The sequence below is a fragment of the Haliotis rubra genome, unplaced genomic scaffold, assembly GCF_003918875.1.
Source record: "Haliotis rubra isolate DU_JTF1 unplaced genomic scaffold, ASM391887v1 Scf296, whole genome shotgun sequence".
Classification (NCBI taxonomy): Eukaryota; Metazoa; Mollusca; class Gastropoda; order Lepetellida; family Haliotidae; genus Haliotis; species Haliotis rubra.
In genome coordinates this window covers 90,207-113,812 of record NW_025766964.1, presented here as the reverse complement: position 1 = coordinate 113,812, position 23,606 = coordinate 90,207, and the positions used below count along the sequence as shown (strand labels likewise).

The window sequence follows — 23,606 nt, the reverse complement described above, 5'->3', positions numbered from 1 at the left end:
CACTGTCATCACACTATCATCATTGAATTGTCATAACACTATCATCATCACACTATTATTATCACTGTCATCACACTACCATCATTGGATTGTCATAACACTATCATCACACTATCATTGTCATCACACTATCATTATCACTGTCATCACACTATCATCACTGGATTGTCATAACACTATCATCATCACACTATTATTATCACTGTCATCACACTACCATCACTGAATTGTCATAACACTATCATAACCACAATTTGTCATCACACTATCATTATTACTGTCATCACACTAACATCACTGGATTGTCATCACACTATCATCAACACATTGTCATCACACTATCATCAACACATTGTCATCACACTATCATTATCACTGTCATCACACTATCATCATTGGATTGTCATAACTATACCATCATCACATTGTCATCACACTATCATTACACTATCGTCACATTGTCATCACACTATCATTAGATCACAATCACACTATCATCACACTAATATCACATTATAATCACACAAACTTCACATTGTCATCACATTATATAATCACACTGTCATCACATTTTCATCACACTATTGCCACTTTGTCATCACACTAACATCACAGTAACATCACACTATCATCACAGTAACATCACACTGTCATCACACTCATCACAGTAACATCACACTATCACCACATTATAATCACACTATCATCACACTGGCATAAAAACTGTTATCACCTTATTATTATCACTATCATCATCAATGTCATGTCACTATTATCACCATAGTCATCACACTATCATCAGTCATCGCAGTAACATCACACTGCCATCACACTATCATCACACTATCATCACACTGGCATCACACTATCATCACACTCATCGCAGTAACATCACACTGTCATCACACTATCATCACAGTCATCACATTATAATCACACTATCATCACACTGGCATCACATTGTCATCAAAACTGTTATCACCTTAGTATTATCACTATCATCATCAATGTCATGTCACTATTATCACCATAGTCATCACACTATCCCTATTACTATCACCATCACTATCATCATTCCTGTTACAAAACTATCATCATCAATATCACTATCATCGTCATCACACTAACATCACACCGTATCTAGCATCGTCCTCACCTGCTGCGGCAACATGACGTAGTTGTTTTCCTCCAACACTCCCTCCACAGCATCGTTGAAGTTGGGGTACCTGACTCTGGGGCAGTCCAGCCCTGGGAACAGGTCAGTGATGAGGCCCAGGAACAAGGGGACATCCTCAAACACAAACTTGGGCAGGTTCATGTCTCTCAGAGCTCTCATCAGCACAACATCCTGAGGAAACAAACAAGGACTGCATCACTCTAGGTATCTAGCCTTTGTTGGAGAAGTATGTCAGTATAGTCATACAGCATTATTTTCTTGAAAATACAATAATCAGTGCCAGAAGTTTTTCATAAAATAAACATATTGGTTGGGTAGCCTTGAGGTTATGGTGTTCGCTATTTGTGCTGAAGGCCCATGTTTGATTGAACAGATAATACAAGGTGTGAGGTTCATGTCTGGTATCCTCTGCCATGACATTGCTGAAAGGCAGCTTAAAACCATGATCACTCATACATGTTAACAAAAGGGAGATTTGTATTACTTGGTCTGGTGACTACTGCCAGTCAATTCTCAGTTGAGAGGTTAACAAGAGCATTCCTAGGGCTTGAACCATGCTATGAATGCTAATTCACTTTGACAAACCCTATAATTTTCCAGTTTATCAAAATACCATGTCAGACTGACTGTGTGATTATTGCAGTCTTGAAATGTAAATGCTTAGACCTTTACACATGTTATGACTGATGATATATATTTTGCAAATATAATGTACATTTTTAGATAGTGATGAGTATACTTGGTGCAATAAGATTTTGTGAGTGAGTGAGTTTAATTGTACGCCGCACTCAGCAATATTCGAGCTATATGGCGGCGGTCTGTAAATAATCAAGTCTGGACCAGACATTCCAGTGATCAATAGCATGAGCATCGAGCAATTAGATTTAGCTTGGGGTGAAGGGTCTTCACTTGAGTGAAACAAATTGTTATGTAACTAGAGGTACAGCTTGGGGTTTGATGAATTAAGCTTTTGTAAGTTAATTGGATGTGGCCAGCAAGCTTACAGGGAGAAGCTTAGTGTTACTCTGGTTTGATTGAGAAGTAGTTTGAAGACTTGACTTTTGCCAGTTTTTTTATCCATGATATGAATGTTTAGAAGTGATACACAAATCTTGTGCCGACGTCAGGCTGTGACAAATACGGAAAATGAGAAACTATGAAATCATGATGTGCACAGATTTGAAAATGAGGTGACTATGCCATATTGCTTTGCCCATAATTATTGCTAAGAAAATGCCCTCTGCATTTATTACACTTGTAAACCAGTATGTTGAACCAACCTACTCTTAGGATAGCATCAATAAATTTTCCTTACTCCTCAGATTGTGGTAAGAGTTCCGTCTGTACCCTCGCTTGAAATGTATTCTATTGATCAGGGTTATTTTGAGGGCATAGGGTTAGGTTTAGGGTTAGTGTTAGGGTTAGGGATAAGTTTTTTTAATAACCCCCCCATCTATTCTTAGGCGGAAAGACTTCCGCCCGTATCCCCCCTTAAATTTCATTCTAGTCGAATCACATCACCTGAATATATATATTCCTCATCTGGTAAGGATGAGTTTTAGCATGTTTCATTAATTGTATCTTAACATACTGAAAGACATATCCAACTTTTAAAAATGCCACTCAAAGAAACTTTTCCTCATGGTTAAAATTTAGGGGGGATACAGGCGGAAGTCTTGCCTCTTAGGCATAGAATGATTAAAAAAACCCAGGGGTTACGGGCAGAAATCTTTCCGAGATTGTTGTGTAAGCCATTTAATTGTGTGAGTGAATTTTTAGTATGCCCCTCTGTTACACCTTCACCCGTAACACATAATTAATATTTCTAGGTTTGATTTATTACACACCTGCATCTGAAATCTCTGAAGTGTAAGTCTATATGAGATCTGGCACCTCCCAGAATGTGATGATGTTGGTGTACTCACCTCATGTAGTTCAGCTGCCCCTCTCTTCAGCTCTCCCGCCATCACCAGCACCGACTTGAGAGCACGGAGACCGAAGTCGTAGTGGTACTGCTTGGACAGCTGCTCTTTGGCCAGCTTGTACAGCACGGTCATCTTCTTGGCCAGTACCTGCATCACAGCACGTGGATTAGTCACTCTCAGCAACTCCAGAGCATATACATATTCAAACAGTCATCCTCATAACCTTTCCATTCCTTGAAACCTCCCCCAACCCTTTAGAGATTAATGTAACCTATACTCGTCCTCTGTCATCTCACTCAACCTGTACTCGTTCCCTTCTCAGCTCCAGCAACCTGTACTCATCTTTTTCCTGAACTCAGCTTCACCCTTTCCTAGCTCTAGCTCAGATGATTTGTTCTGGGATATTTACCAACTGGGCTAAGTCAAGTGAGATAGTAATAACCTACATAAATATCAAGTCAATGTAGAAGGAAACAGCCAAAGTGATAAAAAGACATGGACAATAACAACTTTCACAAACCCAGTGATGTGTATGATAGTGACAGACAAAATGATCCTGATTGGAGATCTGAGACTAGAGCCCTAACTCCTGAAAAGGGTAAGGGAGGCGACTCTGCACTGAAACTTATGGCACTTCTCCTAAAGAAGAAGTTCCTACTCACCTTGGCAAGAAGGAATCCCTCAGAAAACAACATGATTTCACAGATCTGCTGCAGGTCAGGGACGATGACCACCACTGGCCGGAACAATGCCTTGACCGACTCAGGGAGCTCTGTACGTCCAGCGTAACCTGGGTTCATGGTGATAAAGATGCCTACACGACTGTCCAGGTCAATCTCCTGACCTTCAAACTGCATCAAAATCAAAATATCAAATGTACATTACATATCAAAACAGACCTATATCTGATGAGAAATGTAGTAATTATGCACAACAAACACTCTTTCGAAAACATTCATATATCTTTTAAGAAAAAGTTGGTTTTTAATTTTTTGAAGCACAAAATTCATAAGCAGAATGTGATGACATTTGAACAGTATCTTTTCACAAGATAAACACTGAATATTCTAACACACAGACAGCCAAGTTTTTACAGCTGCTCAGTGATTGCTGACATACAAATTCTCCAAGCATGATCAGGGCCGTAGGGTAGCCGAGTGGTTGAAGTGTTTCCTCATCACACCGAAGACCCGGGTTTGATTCCCCACATGGGTACAATGAGTGAAGCCCATTTCTGGTGTCCCCTGCTGTGATATTGCTGGAATATTGCTAAAAGTAGCATAAAAACTAAACTCACTCACTCTAAGCATGAGTTAATGACTTACATGGAATCTCTTGAGGTTGAGTAGCAGGCCATTCTGGATTGTCTTCAGCTGCGTTGAGATGACTGATAATACTGATACATCGATACGGTTGAACTCATCAAAACAGCCCCATGCTCCACACTGGCACAGACCAGAGAAGATCTTGCCGACAGCCTGAAATACATATTCTACAGTATTACAGAAAACTGAAACGAAAACTATTTTTCTTAACTGGCACTTGTTTCATGGCTATAGAGAGCAGCACAGGTACATCTAAGACAGCTTGAAACTAACTAGGATATTGCAGAGACTGAATATATGACAAAAACGTCTTGATTAATTGACAGTTCAAGTTACATGATGTGTGATCTAAAGATTATTGTTATCAATTTTAAAAGCTGTTTTCCTGGTGGGTCAATGAAATGTTCCGGCACATACCTTGTAATCCATACCCTCTCCACAGTTTGTGACGACACAGAGCAGTCCCAGAGCTTTGGCCAGATCCTTGGTAGTCTCCGTCTTCCCTGTCCCAGCAGGGCCAGCTGGAGCCCCGCCCAGCTTCATCGACAGAGCCTAGGGGAGACATAATGACAGAGTATAGAATGACAGCCTAGCTTCATCGACAGAGCCTAGGGGAGACATAATGACAGAGTATAGAATGACAGCCTAGCTTCATCGACAGAGACTAGGGGAGACATAATGACAGAGTATAGAATGACAGCCTAGCTTCATCGACAGAGACAGAGCCAGAGGGGGAGACATAGAATGACAGCTTCATCGACAGAGCCTATAGAATGACAGCCTAGCTTCATCGACAGAGCCTAGGTGAGACATAATGACAGAGTACAGAATGACAGCCTTCAGCTTCATAATGACGACAGAGCCTAGCTGAGACATAGCCTAGGGGAGACATGACAGAGTACAGAATGACAGCCTAGCTTCATCGACAGAGCCTAGGGGAGACATAATGACAGAGTATAGAATGACAGCCTAGCTTCATCGACAGAGCCTAGGGGAGACATAATGACAGAGTACAGAATGACAGCCTAGCTTCATCGACAGAGCCTAGGGGAGACATAATGACAGAGTACAGAATGACAGCCTAGCTTCATCGACAGAGCCTAGGTGAGACATAATGACAGAGTACAGAATGACAGCCTAGCTTCATCGACAGAGCCTAGGGGAGACATAATGACAGAGTACAGAATGACGGCCTAGCTTCATCGACAGAGCCTAGGGGAGACATAATGACAGAGTACAGAATGACGAATGAGCACAGAATGACCTAGCTGACAGACCTAGGAGTGAGACATAATGATGACAGAATGCACAGAATGACAGAGCATAATGACAGAGCCTAGGGGGACAGAGATAATGACAGAGCTTCATCTACAGAATGACAGCCTAGCTTCATCGACAGAGCCTAGGGGGAGACATAATGACAGAGTGACAGAATGAATGACGAGTAGTACAGCCTAGCTTCATCGACAGAGACATAAGGGAGACATAATGACAGAGTACAGAATGACAGCCTAGCTTCATCGACAGAGCCTAGGGGAGACATAATGACAGAGTACAGAATGACAGCCTAGCTTCATCGACAGAGCCTAGAGACATAATGACAGAGTACAGAATGACAGCCTAGCTTCACTCGACACACAGAGAGCCTAGGGGAGACATAATGACAGAGTACAGAATGACAGGCCTAGCTTCATCGACAGAGCCTAGGGGAGACATAATGACAGAGTACAGAATGACAGCTTCATCGACAGAGCAGGAGAGGGGATGACAGAGTACAGAATGACAGCCTAGCTTCATCGACAGAGCCTAGGGGAGACATAATGACAGAGTACAGAATGACGGCCTAGCTTCATCGACAGAGCCTAGGGGAGACATAATGACAGAGTACAGAATGACGGCCTAGCTTCATCGACAGAGCCTAGGGAGACATAATGACAGAGTACAGAATGACAGCCTAGCTTCATCGACAGAGCCTAGGTGAGACATAATGACAGAGTACAGAATGACAGACTTCATCCTCACATTAGCCAGTCTGTGTGCGTCAAAGTAATTCCTCATATTAATAGTTGGGACAGTTGTGTAGCCTAGTGGTTAAAGCATTGGCTTATTACGACCAAGACCCCTGGGTTCGATTCCCTACATGGGTACAATGTGTGAAGCCCATTTCTGGTGTCCCCCACTAACTAAACACACTCACTGACTCTTTGATCACCATGGGAGACTTTGAAACAAAAGTCAAACTAAAACTACACACAACGTTAAAAGCATGTATGTCTAACCAAAACGACAGTTTGAAATATTTTTTCACATCTGCATAGGTAGGGCATTGTCATGTTATATATAAGAAACCTAAGAAACCTTAGTTTATCAGTATCAATTTAAATCTTACCTGTGTAAGCGTGAGGTAGATTCTGTCAGTGAGCGGGGTGATGACCAGCCTGCCATTGAGACCCATGTACTCATAACCATAGCCAAACATCCCCGTACACTGTCTGATTGTCAGTTCATCGGGTTCCTTCTCCCAGTAGAAGCGAAGCTGAGACTCCCACTCAAACTCACGAGCATCCATGATACTGAGGACAAAACACTGGGGTCATATTATGTTGTGGGAGTCAATCTCAAGCATTGATTAGACAGTACTGAAAGATCAAGTACATTTGATTACATAATATTAATGTATTATTGGAAACAAAATGAGCAACATAATCTTGATACTTGTGTGCATGCATGCGTGCATGTGCATACATATGAATGTAAGTTGTGTCTGTTTTGTTTAAGCTGTGAGTGTCAATATTGAGAACTTACAGTCAACCAAATCACTGGTTGTCGGAACCTATTCTAATTTGGAGCCGGGTGGTGAGGTAGCCTCGTGGTTCAAGTGTTCGGTCATCGCGCCAAAGACCCGGGTTGATTCCCCACATGGGTGCATAGTGTGAAGCCCATTTCTGGTTTCCCCTGCCATGATATAGCTAGAATATTGCTAACAGCCGTGCAAACTAAACACACTCACTCTCTAATCTGTAGCCCTCACGGGAGCACTAAACTGGTACTGATATACTTTCATGAATATAAATCAGTGAGAAATTCCAGATAAAATCTTGCTTCTAGCTCATATAAAGCTATCAGCCCATTCTTCATTTCACTTCTACTACAAGTTTGGTTTTATGCCGCTTTTAGCATTATTCCAGCAACATCATGGCAGGGGACCTGAAATGGGCTTTACACATTGTACTTTACAAACAGTGAGAACTACAAGTCACCTGTCTCTGACAAAGCCATCGATGATGTCTCTGGCGTGTACGTCGATGATGAGTACTGTGTTGAACTTGCTTCGGTCATTCTTGGACAAAGGTGATCTCACCTATAGAAAGAGAAACAGCAGATCACCATCAGACTCTAAGGACCTAATGTCAAAACGTAAAATCAGTAGTTTTTAATCACAGTTAAAATATCCCTGATCAAATATTAATCAACTATAACGGCAGAGATAAAAAACGCTAATATTCCCACCTCCTTCATATATTTGTTTGTTGTAAATGTCACACTTCGCAATATTTCACCTAAAAGATGGCAGTCTGCGGAGTTTAGACCAGACAATCCAGAGATGAACATCATGATTATGAATCTAACAAGTAGGATGCGATAACACGCCTTCAACTTAGTCTGACCACCTGATCCCATTAGTCGCTTCTTACAACAAGTATGGGTTGCTAAAATAATATCTAACCGAAGACTTCATAGGGAGACTTACATTGTAACATATGTTATATTTGGGATTAAACTTTCTCAGTAAAGTACAGCTTCTAATACTTTTGTTGGTTGAGTCCCATCTGGGATTCGAACCAACATCCTCAGAGTCAGGCACATAATCGCCAGCACACAAAGTCAGCTGCCTAACCCGCTCAGCCACCACGACTTTCAGAAAATGGAAGTTGGACAACTGGTACTCTAGACAGCAGACTTTGTGTACCCCTCTGATAAGTGTAGCAACATTGGTTGCTGAAGACTAATTCTAACTAGGATCAACATAGGGCTCAATCCTGTAATACCAGCAAACAATAAAACAAAATATGTAAAGTACAATCTTCCAGAAGCATACTTGAAACACTGGTCAGATGGCTACCTGCATGGAGTTCTCACCTGCACTACAAGTTCATCGATCTGCTTGTGAAGCTTCTTGGCGTAGTCCTTCAGCGCTGTCTTGGCCCCTTTCTTGACTTTCCTGAAGACGTCCTCGACCTCCCAGGTCCACCAGACCTGGTTGCCGGCCAGACACACCATGCCCTGGTAGTTCATCATCCAGTCCACTCTGAAGCAGAACGCCAGCTGTCAACATCTCACTACATATGTCCATACCATCAGTGATCACTGAATCCCACGCCCTGACGATCAGGCCACTTACACAGCACTGAACTCCACACTGCACGGGCATGCTCGTGCATACAACCTGATGGACATTATCAACCAGCCTGTGAGGCGCTAGAAGGTTGATAGTCATGTGACTTATCCCACCGGGTACCCATTCAATGCCGGGTGAGCCGGCATATAGCTGGAATATTGCTGAGTGTGGCGTAAAACTAAACACACTCACTCACTCAATGCCAGGTGAACAGAGGTGAACTCACACACTTAAGGTGAGACCACATGTATTTCATTGTAGGGCAATGACCTAGAAGACCTAAAAACCCTCAGGAGTGAAACTGCCAACCACAGTCAATGTTGATTTATCACCAGCAAGGTGAACGGACACATGGTCAGATAGATAACTTGTGTTTAACACACGTGTGTTGTATAACATTGACCTGTATCATAGGGGGTTGACCCCTGATTTGAGTGGCTTGATAGGATAATCATGTCACACTGATCCGGAACTACTTTTTCATCCATAATATTCATGCATGATCATTCACTTTTTACAGTTATTGTTTGTAAACTCAATCATCCCTGCTTCAAGGGGCGGTGGGGTAGCCTAGTGGTTAAAGCGTTGGCTCGTCACGCCGAAGACCCGGGTTCGAATCCCCACATGGGTACAATGTGTGAAGCCCATTTCTGGTGTCCCCCGCCGTGATGTTGCTGGAATACTGCTAAAAGCGGAGTAAAATCAAACTCAGTCAGTCAGTCAATCCCTGCTTCAATCTATGGCAGAACCTTTAACACTCATTTCTACAACAATCACAGTGCCTCTAGGTGTTCACATTAGCTGACATGCTGTCAGCTGTTGATAACCACACCGAATGACCGATTTTATTTAACCGCTCATTAAAATTTCCTGATTCTACAATTTGGTTTTAACTTTTCTACACAAAGTAAAGAATTAAGTACATATTCTATATTTCCTCTGAACATCAATATCTACTGCTACAGCTCTTCACAGGTTTTATCCACTATTAGCCTGACAAATTTCCATTAGTGAGTTAGTGAGTTTAGTTTTACACCGCACTCAGCAATATTCCAGCTATATTGCAGTGGTCTGTAAATAATCGAGTCTGGACCAGACAATCCAGTGATCAACAGCATGAGCATCGATCTGCGCAATTGGGAACTGATGACACGTGTCAACCAAGCCAGCGAGCCTGACCATCCGATCCCGTTAGTCGCCTCTTACCACAAGCATGGGTTACTGAAGGTTCATTCTAACCTGGACCTTCACGGGTGACAAATTTCCATGAGTTTTCCAAAGTATTGGGACATTTTCCATGATATTATATCAATAAAAGTTACGCAAGGTGTTACCAGAATAACTTTGAAAATGGACAATTGTTGAATGTATTTATTTCTTGTTACTGCTATATATTATCAGAAAGAAATCACTTCCATAACTGGAATACAGTTCTGATTCATATTCTTAGAGCATATTTTAAGCAGAGCTAAGGGATGCAACTCTCATCACACCTAACTTGTACCATGACAACCTTAAATGTTTCCCACCCAACCAAACATTAAACCTTCATGTCATGTTCCCATCAAAACCACCATTACTTCACCACCCACCACCATCAAATTTGCCTCCTTTTCTCACCTTGTCTTCTTCTCGCAGTAGAAGAAGACGGCCTCCTTGGTGATGAGTCTGTTGGTCCTCCTCATCTCTTCCAGGACACCCGTCATCCAGTCTTCAACACGACCTTCTGCCGGAATGCTGCTGCGGAACTCCATCGTCTCACCCTCAGCAGAAATCATGGCAGCAGCTGTCGATTCATTGTTGGTGCCCTTTGCAAACCTCAGGGCTGAAATGTTGTCAAACATCTGAAAAAATATAAACAAAGAGAAACGTCAAACCAAATTCAATAACAAGAGCTACATCATCTACATCATCATTATCACCACCAGAAATCATTTCATCATCATCATCATCATCAAGCATCAGCATCATCATTAATACAACTTTTTCATCACTCATCCTTCATAATCATCATCATAATCATCATCATCACAGAATCACCATAATAATAATGATGATAAGCCACTAACCTTGATCATATGTTCTTGCACACACTCTGGGTCGCTACTACCAAGGATACTGAGCAGTTCATCATCTGATATAAAGAAGAACCTTGGGAAGGCGTTTCTCTTAGAGTCCAGGTAATCATTGAGAGACTTCTGACATTTCTCCAGTCCCATGCTGAGGTTCTGCAAGTCCGACAGTCTGTTCTGGGCGTGGCATGCCAGCTTGATGTGAGGGGTTTTGTGGGTTTCTGTCATGATCTGAAAACACAATGCAATTTGTAAATATTTTGGCAATTGAGTTTGGTTTAAAACTGCCTTATAATACAATTTTAATTCAATCAGATTGTACCTCTGAAACATCACAAGATTGTGTACAGTGGGTGGGCTGTGTAACTGGGTTATGAGCATGAAAGAGACTTGTTCACACTTTTAGCTTTCAGTAATTTACTCATCTGGAGCCCCTTTCATGAAGCAACCTTTACTAAGGTTAGCCTTAACTCCCATTCTTTAACATTGCACTAAGGTTACCTTAGTGACTTCACTCACCTTAGTGCTTTGTGAAAGGAGGCCCTGATACACATGACAGGAACAGACTCATTTAATATGGGAAACTTATACCAACAAAACAGCAGATATGCCCTTGTGGACAATGTTACCTGCACTGGACTGACTGACTGACTGACTGAGTTTGGTTTTACGCCGCTTTAAGCAATATTCCAGCAACATCACGGCGGGGGACACCAGAAATGGGCTTCACATATTGTACCCATGTGGGGATTCGAACCCGGGTCTTTGGCGTGACGAGCCAACGCTTTAACCATTAGGCTACCCCACCGCCACACCTGCACTGGATGCAACCTGACAATAACAGTTACCTGCACTAGAACCGTAATAATCTACCTGCACTGGTGCACCTGAATATTGCAAAACCGATTGCTACATTTACCTTATGACACGTCGCTTAATGAGAGACAAAAGCCTGACATAACACAGGACTCAGAGAAATACCACCTAGGTGAAACCCACAAGCATGGGTACAGTGTTGACAAACTGTAAAACATAATCATGACAAACTGGGATAGGCATTCTGACATACCTGGAGGCAACACTGCACAACCAGCAGTACCCTGCAGGTTTTACGCGACATACCAGTGTGTGTCCAGTATTCATAAATGTGGAGAACGGAAACAGAAAACCCCAAATATTGTGTTCGGGGGAGATGCACAAAAACACTGAGAGCATACCCTTGAGCTCAGCAAGAGTATTTATCTGTGTCTGTTATTTCACCCATCAGTCATGACCACTGTCCATATGACCACTGTTTCATTCCAGACTCTGTAGTAATTATAGCGTGCATTTACACTATCGATAAACATACGACCAAACCGGAAGCATGCCAGTGAATATTTTTCACAAGCTCTGCGCATGCGCACAGCGAGTTGAAAAGTAATGTGAAACCAACAAATTACATAATGTACTTGCCAATCTTCCAGAACAACTTACTGTACACACATTCAGCGATGCTAATCTACATGGTCAACTACAGGAGGATATCAGTTCTACATCTCACCTTTTTGAATGTTTTATCAATCTGGTCAAACTTCTTGGCCTCTTCAGGGAGTTGAGATCTGATGTCACCTCCGATGAAGATGCCTTCCAGGTACATCCACTTCCTCTGAACCACCATCCACACCTGAATACCAAACAACAGGTCAATATACTTCAACATTTACAGATTACTTTGACATCAGTATTTCGTGATATTTATCGTATCAGCAAGTCAAACAACATTTATGACAACAGTTTCAAAAAAGACATTGAAATTAAGAACTAATTTCAAACCACAATATACAAAATCAAAATAATATTGAACTTCAACCGAATTGATATAACCAGTATAATGAGGTTTTTATTTTGTTCACATCAACTTGAAATTTAATATTTGTATAAGCATGTAATAATAATAATCTTTCCCATATTTGCCCCCTAATGTTAGACTAAATTCCTACAACTTACATCAAGAACCTCAGAGATGTGAGACAGACTCTTCTCCCAGTTCTGGACAGAGTTCAGGAAGGGTCCGATGAATCGTGAGGCGGACATGCTCTGCAGGTTCATGGCGCTGTCGTCCAGTATCTGCAGCACATCGTCCACGGAGCCCAAGATGAAGCCTCGGTGTGACGTGCCCTTCATGTAGGCCTGCACAGTGAACTTCATGTTGCTCCAGGTCTCCTCGACCTCTTTCACACCCTACAAAGGAATTCAGTTGCTTACACTTATTGTCATAAACAAATGATCAACGTAGCTCCTGCCTTATTGCCTACTAAGCTAGATTTGTCTGTAGATGAATAAAATACTACACTGTCTACTCCTTCAGATGCCAACACAGAAAATTCTGTGTATTTAACACATCTCATTCAAGCAAGGATTGGAAAGTTTAATTAACAGACGACTAACAGGGGTGAAAATAACCCATTGCCCGACGCCCGAGTCCAGTGTTTTTTTCTGTCGGGCAAGCAAATTTGTATATCACACTGTACCGGTGTCCAGTTGACTTTCCAATATTAATTATGTTGTTTATTTAAAAAATCAACAAGAAAACAGCTGGTATAGTGGAAAAATTATCAGGGCAAGTGATTTTACATGTGCCACTGTACCGGAGTACACTAGCAATTTTAAAGTTATTTCCACTCCTGACTAAAGATTAAAGGCACATCCCAAAATCAGTACTGTATATTACTGTAAATAAGCCAAATTTTGAAAACCAAAAAAAGCAGCCTGTAGAAGGGGGTTGACTTATCTATGGGTAACACTTTTCTCAAACTTTTTTCTAGTGACCAGTAAGAAAACGACATCGTATCGTTTAACGTGAACTAACAAGAGAAAACAACTTTGTCAGTGAAGACGTCAAATTTGCAATTAAACATCACTAGACAGGATTATTTACCTTTTCAGTTCTAATTTATTTTTGCTAGGCATTGTCTTATATGTAGGGATTAAGATTACCCTGTGTATGTTACAGCATTTACATTTCGTAAAAGCATGACATCATTTTGAATACATAGTTTGATGATTGCACCAAATGCTATAAAGAAAGTCTGAGAAATGAATCAAAATACCAAAAGTAATAATGTAAAACATCAAGTCGTCCACATGAACAAGACAATGGGATGACATCCAAGGCCAAGGTCAATTATGAACTGCTCCTTGAATTAGAAGTCCTAGTTAGAAGTTATCCCTCACGGAAACATGAATACTTATGAATGTTTGGTGATAATAACAGGATTGTAATAACCATTTTATGGCACAGTCAATATTGATAATACATATCATAAGACAATTGAGATAAATATAGGATTGTTTGTAGGATGTTTAATGCTGCACTCTGGAATTTTCCAACTATAAGATGACAGGCTATAAAAAATCGAAAATATACCACACAATTTGTGACTGATATTGTGAACAGGCATCCATGAAATCAACATGCATCACCAAAGACCACCCAATCCACATCGCTGCCAGAGCTGGTTGCTAGGGACCATGGTAACCAGGATCCCAAGTGAGATGAAGAATGAACTTCATAGATGTCTTACCCAGTTTATTCAACAGTGGGTTACATTTCATTACACTTAGCTGACTATTCATTTCAAAGGTTACTTGGTTGGTGTGACCACCGCACTCAGCAACATTCCAGCTATATAGCGGTGGTCTGTGAATAACTGAGTCTCAACCAGATAATCCAGTGATCAACAGCATGAGCATTGGTCTACACAATTAGGATACGATGACATGTGTCAACCAAGTCAGCCAGCCTGACCACCCAATCCTGTTAGTCGCCTCTTACGGCAAGCATGGGTTACTGAAGGTCAATTCTAACCCAATCTTCCCAGGTCTCATTTCAAATGAATGAATGAGTACGGTTTTACGCCACCTTAAGCAATATTGCAGCAATATCCTAGCAATGGACACCAGAAATGGGTTTCAGACATTGTACCCATGTCAGGAATCGAACCCTGGGTCTTCAGCGTGATGAGCGAACACTTTAACCATTAGGCTACCCCACTGCCTCGTCTCTTTTCAAAGAAGGGATGGGGTAGCCTAGTGGTTAAAGCATTCTTTTGTCATGCCAACGACATGGGCACAATGGGTAAGGCCCATTTCTGGTGTCCCCATCGTGATATTGCTGGAATATTGCTAAAAGCAACGTAAAATTAAACTCACTCACTCAAACTCACTTCGTTTCAAATGTTATGGCTCACCTTTTCTATGCCCATTTCCTTGCTGGCACACGTGACAATCTCTTGGATTGTTTCCTGGAAGCGATGAAGCTCCATGGAGAATACATTAGCCAAGGTGAAGGTCTCAGGATTGATGTCGAACTTCTGACCTGTCTTTGACATCAGTTCCTTCCAATGTCTGAAATGTTCATTTGTAAAGGATGATGTTCAAACACAAACAACTCAGATATTTCACATACACCACACAAAAGAATTTAAGGAACACCTGTTTCTTTCATGTCACCATAGTAAACCTGAGACATTTACTTTGTGTATCCATTGTGTATACATAGTTAACCTGTCGTGGCATCATGATTCAAACTCTAGGACATTAAAAGGTCATGTCCCATGCATGTTAAAGAAAACACCAACATTTCATTCATCCGTCTTTTTGATTGGGTTCTAGAGCAACATGGAATGGTTTTGTTGAAAGACTGACTGAGTTTGGTTTTACGGCGCTTTTAGCAATATTCCAGCAACATCACGGCTCGGGACACCAGAAATGGGCTTCACAAATTGTACCCATGTTGGGATTCGAACCTGGGTTTTTGGTGTGATGAGCCAACGCTTTAACCACTAGGCTACCCCACCGCCCCTTTTGTTGAAAGAGATTCAGTGCAATATGTCTCAGATCTTCTTCAATCACTAGACTTAGAAACAGACAACTCCCTCCATCTCACTTCTCTTGGAGTGAATTGTGCTTCAGATCAACAAACAGTGGTAGTGAGTCTTGGAGCTCCTTCAAACACTAGACTTACAAACATCTCCGTCCATGTCACTTCTCCTGGAGTGAATTGTGCTTCAGATCCACAAACAGTGGAAGTGAGTCTTGGAAATTCTTTAAAATACTAGACTTAGAAACGAACATCTCACCTCTCTCGGAGTGCCTCATGTTTCAGATCCACAAACAATGGTAGTGAGTCTCGGGAACTCCTTCATCTTCTCCTCCAGAGCTCTGGCCACCTGCATGGACTTAACATCGCGAGGGAGTTTGCGGAGACTCTTGAGGAAGCCTTCAATACCCTCTGCAGCAGCTGTACATTCAGGTTGGCCCACAGCGTCTCCGCCCACTGCTCACGTGCAGCCTACAGACACAGAAGAAATAATCATCACTTTTCATATTTTATAATGTCAGTTTTGTTAACTTTGGTCAGCTGAAATATAATATAAATGAAACCAAAAGTAAATTTGCCTTGGTTTATCTTAACTTATATGTGTAATATAATTATCCTGCCTACCTTCTGCTCTTCATACAGGGCATAGATCTGCTCAAAGCCCTTCATCTCCTTCTGGACCTGCAACAGGTCGGGATACATGGTGATGGGCAGGTCGAAGAGACGCTCGGCGTTAGCTAACTCCTGCCTCTGAGCCTCATACTGGGCTACTTCCTCCCTGTGAGTCTTCATCAGCTCCAGACCTACAACAGGAAGTACAGGTCAGTTGGGATGAAGACAACTTACGGCTGAATAGGGATGATGGTTAGGAGAATTAAGGATCATGACTTGAAAAGTTAGAAGTTGTTACCATGGTGACAGTGTTTTGAATCATCAGTCGCACCCTATTGTGGTTGCTGGGCAGAAATACATTTCTCAGTCATTGTTTTGGTTTCAGCAGCAAACTTATTTCTCATCTAGATCGTCTCAGGAGTGAAAGATAACTACCAATTTATTCTAGAAAATGCTGGGAAAAATATTTTGGCTGGTTTTTCAGTACAAACAAACATATTGTTTACTTGATATCCTGAAAACGAAATGTTGTGGTTGTCCAAAGTTCTGCAATGACAGAAAAAATATTGTTATCTCAAAAAAATACCCCCTCCTCAGACATCACCCCACCCAAGCCAAGACTTTAAAATGGTTTGTCCCAAAGAAAACGTCCATCGTGCAATCTCTCAACAACATTGCAGGTTTTGTGTCCATCAGTGTTAATCCTGCTCACCCTTGTCAAGGTCATAAGCCACAGCACCAGGGCCCTCAGCATGGAATCTTTCAGCAAATGCCTCCAGAGCCTTGCGATAGTCCTTGATGTGTTCTTGTGTTATCTGGCAAATAAAGGAAATGTTAATGTCAGGGACTTATGGGACACTAATTCCTGTGTCCTTTACTCATAAAAATTGACAATGGACGCAACAAAATTTAATAAGCAAAGTCCAAACACTTTTCGTAAAATTTCAATCGAGTAACAATAAGTCATCACTGAGTTTGCTACTAGCCGGGTTATGGTATCATTTGCAATTTAATTATTGTAACAATGTGAAGATCATGATACACAATACAATAATAGTAACTGAATTACAACAATATTACAACATAGTATTAATAATAATATTAAAGTGTCTGGGACCCCAATTTTGTAGTCCAGGACCCCTGAAAATTAAGAGTATGAGTCCCAGGGATCCTCAAATACAGGACTCAAGGTAAATCCCTGAATGTAAGTGGAAAAGTCCAATATGGTCATTGAAGTTTTGATAGATCTCCTTTACTTGAGCCATCAAACTGGGAATTTGAATCTGTTGGTCATTGGCCAGTTAAGGTTGGCTCACCTCTGTAAACTTTTTCTTGACCACCACAAGGCTGGCATCCACATTCTTGGACTTGAGGACAAGCTCGTCCCAGATGTGTGGCAGCTTGTGCTGTACTTCTTTCTCCTCATCTGATACCTGTAAAACAATTAACCGGAACAATTTTTCGTCAGTGAGTGAGTTAATATTTAACATCACATTGGCAATATTGCAGCCATATCGTGATTTTTCGTCAGATACTAGCAGAACAAGGAATAATGCTTTGTCAGATACCTACAGAAAAAATAACCAAGTAATAACGCCTTGTCAGATACCTTTAGCACAATTACCAGGTAACAATACAGAACAATTACCCATTACAGTTATTCAGAAATCGGATACCTACAGAAGAATTACCAAGGAATAACACTTTGTCAGATACCGACAGAACAATAATCACAGTGAAATTACCAAGGACTAATTCTTTGTCAGACAAAGTTTGCTTTCATTAAACTGCAGTCACCAGCATTAGAGCCATAACATGGCAGCCTACATACAGTCATGGATAGGTCCAAGATAACCAGTGGTTGACATAATGAGCATTATCCCACACCACCTGACAACAACGACACAGAATCAACCAAGTCACTGTTTCCCTTACAACAAAGACCGCCTCCGTGGTGTAGAAGTTAGAACGTCCACCCGGAGAGCGGAAGGTCGCGGGTTCAATCCTGGCAGCCGCATCATACCAAAAGATGTTAAAAATGTAATTTTTAGAGTAAAATTGATATTTTATACTTATCCTGACTCATGCTCTTTTGCTTGTCTTCTTCTTCTTGCGAACATAGTGGAACACTTGTATCTCCTTATTTGAAGCTCCCTTCAAAATAAAATCACTAATTGGTACTCACCACGAGTTGCTCCCCTTTGTCTCCCCTGGCGGGAAAAGGTGTCGCCACCCTCTGGCCATGTGCTCCACTCTCTCCTGATTTAGCGAGCCCAACACTTGAATTTACAGGGAAATCCAAAGTGTTATGTGGGGAGGATGGGAGGGCTAACCTCATGAGTCAGGATAAGTATAAAATATCAATTTTACTCTAAAAATTACATATTTTTCCTTATCCTGACTCATGCTCTTTTGCTTGTAGCATCCTACGGAACGGAGGTGGGTAACAGAATACTTTGGATTTATAATTAGTGATTTTGTATAGATATACTGTAATATCCCCTACGGGAACTTCATGAAGCCTTAGATTTAGGATGTTTCCTGTATAAAGAAAACCATAGGTTATATAAAGCCATTAAAGGGGAATTACATTATGAATATATTGAACAATACATATAAATTATATATATATATATATAGGTGACTCTGATAGAGGCACTGAAATTGACTATATCCAAGTATATGCTTAAGGTAGAATACTTAAGCTGAACATATATACATAGCCCTAAAACTCCTTAGAGTTATAAGCTAGATGAGTATGTATAAAATACATATTAATCTTGTGAGGCTAATATTTTAACGCCCTCTGAGGGACTGTCAGTTGCTGAGCGAGGACCAGTGGTCCCAAATGGTGAATGCCAGAGACATCTTCTGTAGTGATGTCTCTTAGGTAGTGATTAGCAAATACCATGTTAGATTTCCAATAGCATCCTTCCATAATCGTGTTCAAGGAACAGTTACCGTAGGGCGAGGGTAGAGGCCAGTGCCCTGATCTCATGTGGATTTGATGCTGTTGGTGGGTCCAAGCCTGCTGCCTTGTAGGCACGGAGAATGACAGTCCTTATCCAAATAGATATTGTGGTCCGTGACACTTCTGTTTGATTCAGTGGGCTTATAATGGGATGAATAAACGTTTGAGAAATCTTCTCCTTGTTTTGGATCGTCGTAAAAAACTTTGAGCGCTCTTACCGGACACAGTGATAGGTCTTGTGTATCTTGTGATCCGAGAATAGAGGATAGCCCCGGGATGTGGAATAATCTGTCTGGTTGACCTGGCAGTTGATTCTTTGCAATGAAATCCCATCTTAATCCGAGGTGCGCTGTGTTATGATTGTCATCAAACTGTATCCTCTCGTAATCCAGAGCGTGAATTTCAGACATTCTTGCTGCAATCGAAGATGGTGATGATCTCTCCCCGCCTTCGCGAAGGCCTTCGCGAAGGCTGTACATCTAGGTCCTTCGTCAAGGTGGTGCGGGACTTCCTTCGCGAAGGTGACATCGTCTTGGCTGCTACGTTGACGGGGGGTGCCTCTGGGGTGCTGTCTACGTTGGAGCCTTCGCAAAGGCTCGGACCCTGCTTGCGCAGTTTGTAGTGGTCCTCCATGATGTTCATAATCTGCCGCATCATGTCTTCTGGGATGATCTGTGACGAAGTCGTCGGCGTCTTTTCTGCGATGGGGTTCACATCAATGACGTCTGACGTCGGTGTAGAGGCATCAGGCTGCATGGAGATCTCTGCAGAAGTCACAGTCGCTGACACCGGTCGCTTCTTCTGCCGTAAGTCGGGATGATTATCGGCTGATCATCGTAGAGGCCCAACTCTGCTGCTGGAACGATCTCGGCTGAGAAAGTTCTTGCTGTCTTCGTGATTTCCCTTTGGAAGTCTGGCGCTGCCCTGGTGTCCTCAATCTGCGTTGAGACGACGATGAGGCCCTCTTAGACTTAGTCTGCAATGACGGGATGTCTGGGGAGGCCGGTCGCTTTCTTCGAGGTAACGGACTGCGTCCCACGCCTCTGCCGCAGGGGGTCTCTAGCAGAACACCAGACGGGAGAGGGTCGATCGCTAGCAGCTGACTGGAAGGAATATCTGGACTCTCTGCCATGTTTTGCCCTTGTTTGCGTGATCTATCTGCAGCACGTCTTAAGACGCAAAGATGATATTTATTAAATGCAGAATGAGATAAATTAATGCAGTAACTGCAACGTGAATTAAACGCACACGGCGTAGAACAACTAGGGCATATTACATGTGGATCGGAGGCAGAAAAACGTAATCTACAAATCGTACAGATTTTCATGAACGTAAAGCTAGCTGAACAATCACGAATACACGTGAATAAACAGTAGAAATACGATAATTAATCAATACAAATAGTAAAGGATACTAGCTATACCTCTATAGTAACCTATGAGAGGTAAAAACTAAGAGATTATCAAAGGATATGTGTGTAAGGAGACACAAGGCGCTCTCACATCCTGCTCACTGGGCGAAGAAGGAGAGAGTGAAGCACATGGCCAGAGGGTGGCGACACCTTTTCCCGCCAGGGGAGACAAAGGGGAGCAACTCGTGGTGAGTACCAATTAGTGATTTTATTTTGAAGGGAGCTTCAAATAAGGAGATACAAGTGTTCCACTATGTTCGCAAGAAGAAGAAGACAAGCAAAAGAGCATGAGTCAGGATAAGGAAAAATTATGGTACTTGTTGGTCCCTGCCTGGCGCTCGGCATTAATGGGTACAACAAGGACTGGTCGGCTCGGAGTCAGTATAATGTGTCTGAGTCGGGTATTCATGCTTAACTGCGGCATGGTATCTCAGTGAGCTAGCACTATAAAACCAGCTAAGTCTGGGCTAGTACAAGCAGAAATATACACACACATGCATGTTGTCATATGAGGAAATATTCTTAAGTGCGACATTAAACCCCATTTCACCTCACGTCACCTTATGACAAAGGACTGTGTTTTTTAACCCAGAACTATTCTAACCCAACATGACATAACAAGACAGCAATTGATCTGAGCCTTACCTGTATGTCATATATACTGAGTGTCCTATATCTCTCCTGGATGTCTCGGATCTTCGTCTCAACATCCAGTGACATGGTCCGGATGTCGTTAATGGTGGACAGAACATACTTGAGATCTTCAAGAGATGTTGGAGTCCGTTCCAGATCATCAGACTTGGTCTGAAAACAGATGAACGTAAAATATAACATAAAACATGCAAAATACACAGAACATACAATATTGAAACCAAAGCATGTCGTCATGAATGAATGTCTGAAGCATTCTACAATCAGGGAGTTCGCCATGAAATCTTAAGATGATACGACTAATTTATATGAAAGATATTGTCCACTAGTAGTCCGACAGTTTAACAAGTTGACAGCAAATTATATATCTGTGGGGGTCTTTGTTCTCCAACAGTGATCTCCATATAACCTTATTCATCAATTAGCAATCATATCACAGGTTGAAGTAATCCTTTAAAGGCTGATCCTTACACAATAGATCTAGTATAAAATCAAGAAAGAAACTACATTTAATATGCATCTTACATGACTATTTACACTTCCTCAAAGTATGATCAGCAGCTATCGCAGTACCTGGCTTAGGAGCAGTTCAATTATTTGATGAAAACCATAATTCCAGAAGATTTGAGAGCAACCACACACCTCATAAAACTTAATTGTGAAAAACATACTTTTAGAAAGAATGTGCTTTATTAATCTAGATCATCTATTTTGACCATAAGGATGGCTTTTTTCAAGTAAAATATAATGATTACAGATGTTACATGTGACTGTCTAGACTTGAATTGTGAAAACTCTAGAAAGTCGATTTTGTCAAATGGAAAACTTGAAGATCTGTTAGCCCTCCACTCTTATAACTTATGGAATTATGATGTTTACTGATATAGTTTTTGAGCTGCTCCTTCGGTACCTTCTTGTACAACATCAGCTAGCATAGATATATACTTCTAACATACTTCTGTATTTACACAAGGGCTGTTAGAATTCACCCTAAATGCAGTGAATCACGATATGTGTATCAGAAAATGAGCCTGTTAACAGAATCACAATGCAAGGATGTACAACAACCAATGTACTGTATGTGAAACAGTAGCCAAAAGTTTGACGCATATTAACTAAATATGTTTTGCCTCCGTTAGCTGTCACTGTTTGAGTGCAAAAATACTACCTGTCAAGTATTGAGTTTTCATACATTGTGAATCATAATGCAACCTCACCGTTCTGATACAGATCATATCGCGACAAAGTGGATCATAACAGCCCTAATTTAAACATGCACGTGATGATACATTCATGACACAGATGCTTGTAACTGTCTTCTTATATTATACTATCTAAGGCTGAAATACTAAATGTCTTCTTTCTCTGGCAATGCTGTGACAACCAAAAGCAACATGATATTTTATTTCCAAACAAAGACAAAGTTCGAAATTTATGTATTAAGGTACACTGTTTGTCTTTTTTCACAAAAGTACAAATATATCTTGCATCACATTGCCTGAGAAACAAACGTTTAACTTTTTCAGCCTATTCATTCAATTCTGATCTTGATCATCAGTCATCACATGCCCATTGCAGTAGTGTAGTTGTGTGATCTTGGGCTTAACATAACAAACAGATTTTGGGTGCACATTTCAAAGATCATTTGGGTATTATCTAATATTTTCCAGTCGATAACACCCCATAATATATTATATGAATGCATGACATCAATATAATCCATGTCAAACTAATCTGAATTCGGTCATAAGCAGCAGCATGACTATGACATGTACACGTTTAACATGACATGTTTCTTATTACGTCCTATCACCAAGCAGCCATATAGCATGCACTCGCACAACTCAATATTTCTAACATTTGGTAACTTAAAGTTAAACTAGTCATAAGTATACATGCCGTTCAGCATACCACGAATTATGATCTTAAATCGCTCAGCGCGCTTTCACTATCAGACGTCATGCTATGTGAAACAGACGTATCGACTGCCACTGTAATCTATAACATGTATAACGCTCTAAACTAGACATGTTCGTTATATTTACGATAACATCAATCCAGGCTGAAAACTATAAAATGATAATGTCGTATCAATCACAAAGTCCATCATATGTTTGTTTTATGTTTTAGCAATATTTCAGCTATATCACAGTAGTCTGTAAACAATCCAGTTTGGACCAGACAGCCTAGTGACTGACA

The 23,606-nt window shown here is 41.2% G+C and overlaps 1 protein-coding gene across 1 annotated transcript in view; it reads right to left on the bottom strand.

Moving 5' to 3' along the window:
• The window catches only part of LOC124282214 (dynein axonemal heavy chain 10-like), a 99,378-nt gene that overhangs the window by 52,336 nt on the left and 23,436 nt on the right, over window positions 1-23,606 (bottom strand). The window contains 20 exon segments of the mRNA XM_046718173.1: window positions 1,157-1,348; window positions 3,103-3,249; window positions 3,765-3,953; window positions 4,428-4,580; window positions 4,845-4,979; window positions 6,817-7,000; window positions 7,688-7,788; window positions 8,568-8,736; window positions 10,447-10,670; window positions 10,896-11,129; window positions 12,442-12,564; window positions 12,888-13,121; window positions 15,131-15,287; window positions 16,022-16,074; window positions 16,076-16,173; window positions 16,176-16,233; window positions 16,387-16,565; window positions 17,087-17,189; window positions 17,691-17,807; window positions 21,402-21,560. Of these exon segments, the coding sequence (XP_046574129.1) occupies window positions 1,157-1,348; window positions 3,103-3,249; window positions 3,765-3,953; window positions 4,428-4,580; window positions 4,845-4,979; window positions 6,817-7,000; window positions 7,688-7,788; window positions 8,568-8,736; window positions 10,447-10,670; window positions 10,896-11,129; window positions 12,442-12,564; window positions 12,888-13,121; window positions 15,131-15,287; window positions 16,022-16,074; window positions 16,076-16,173; window positions 16,176-16,233; window positions 16,387-16,565; window positions 17,087-17,189; window positions 17,691-17,807; window positions 21,402-21,560 (3,009 nt within the window).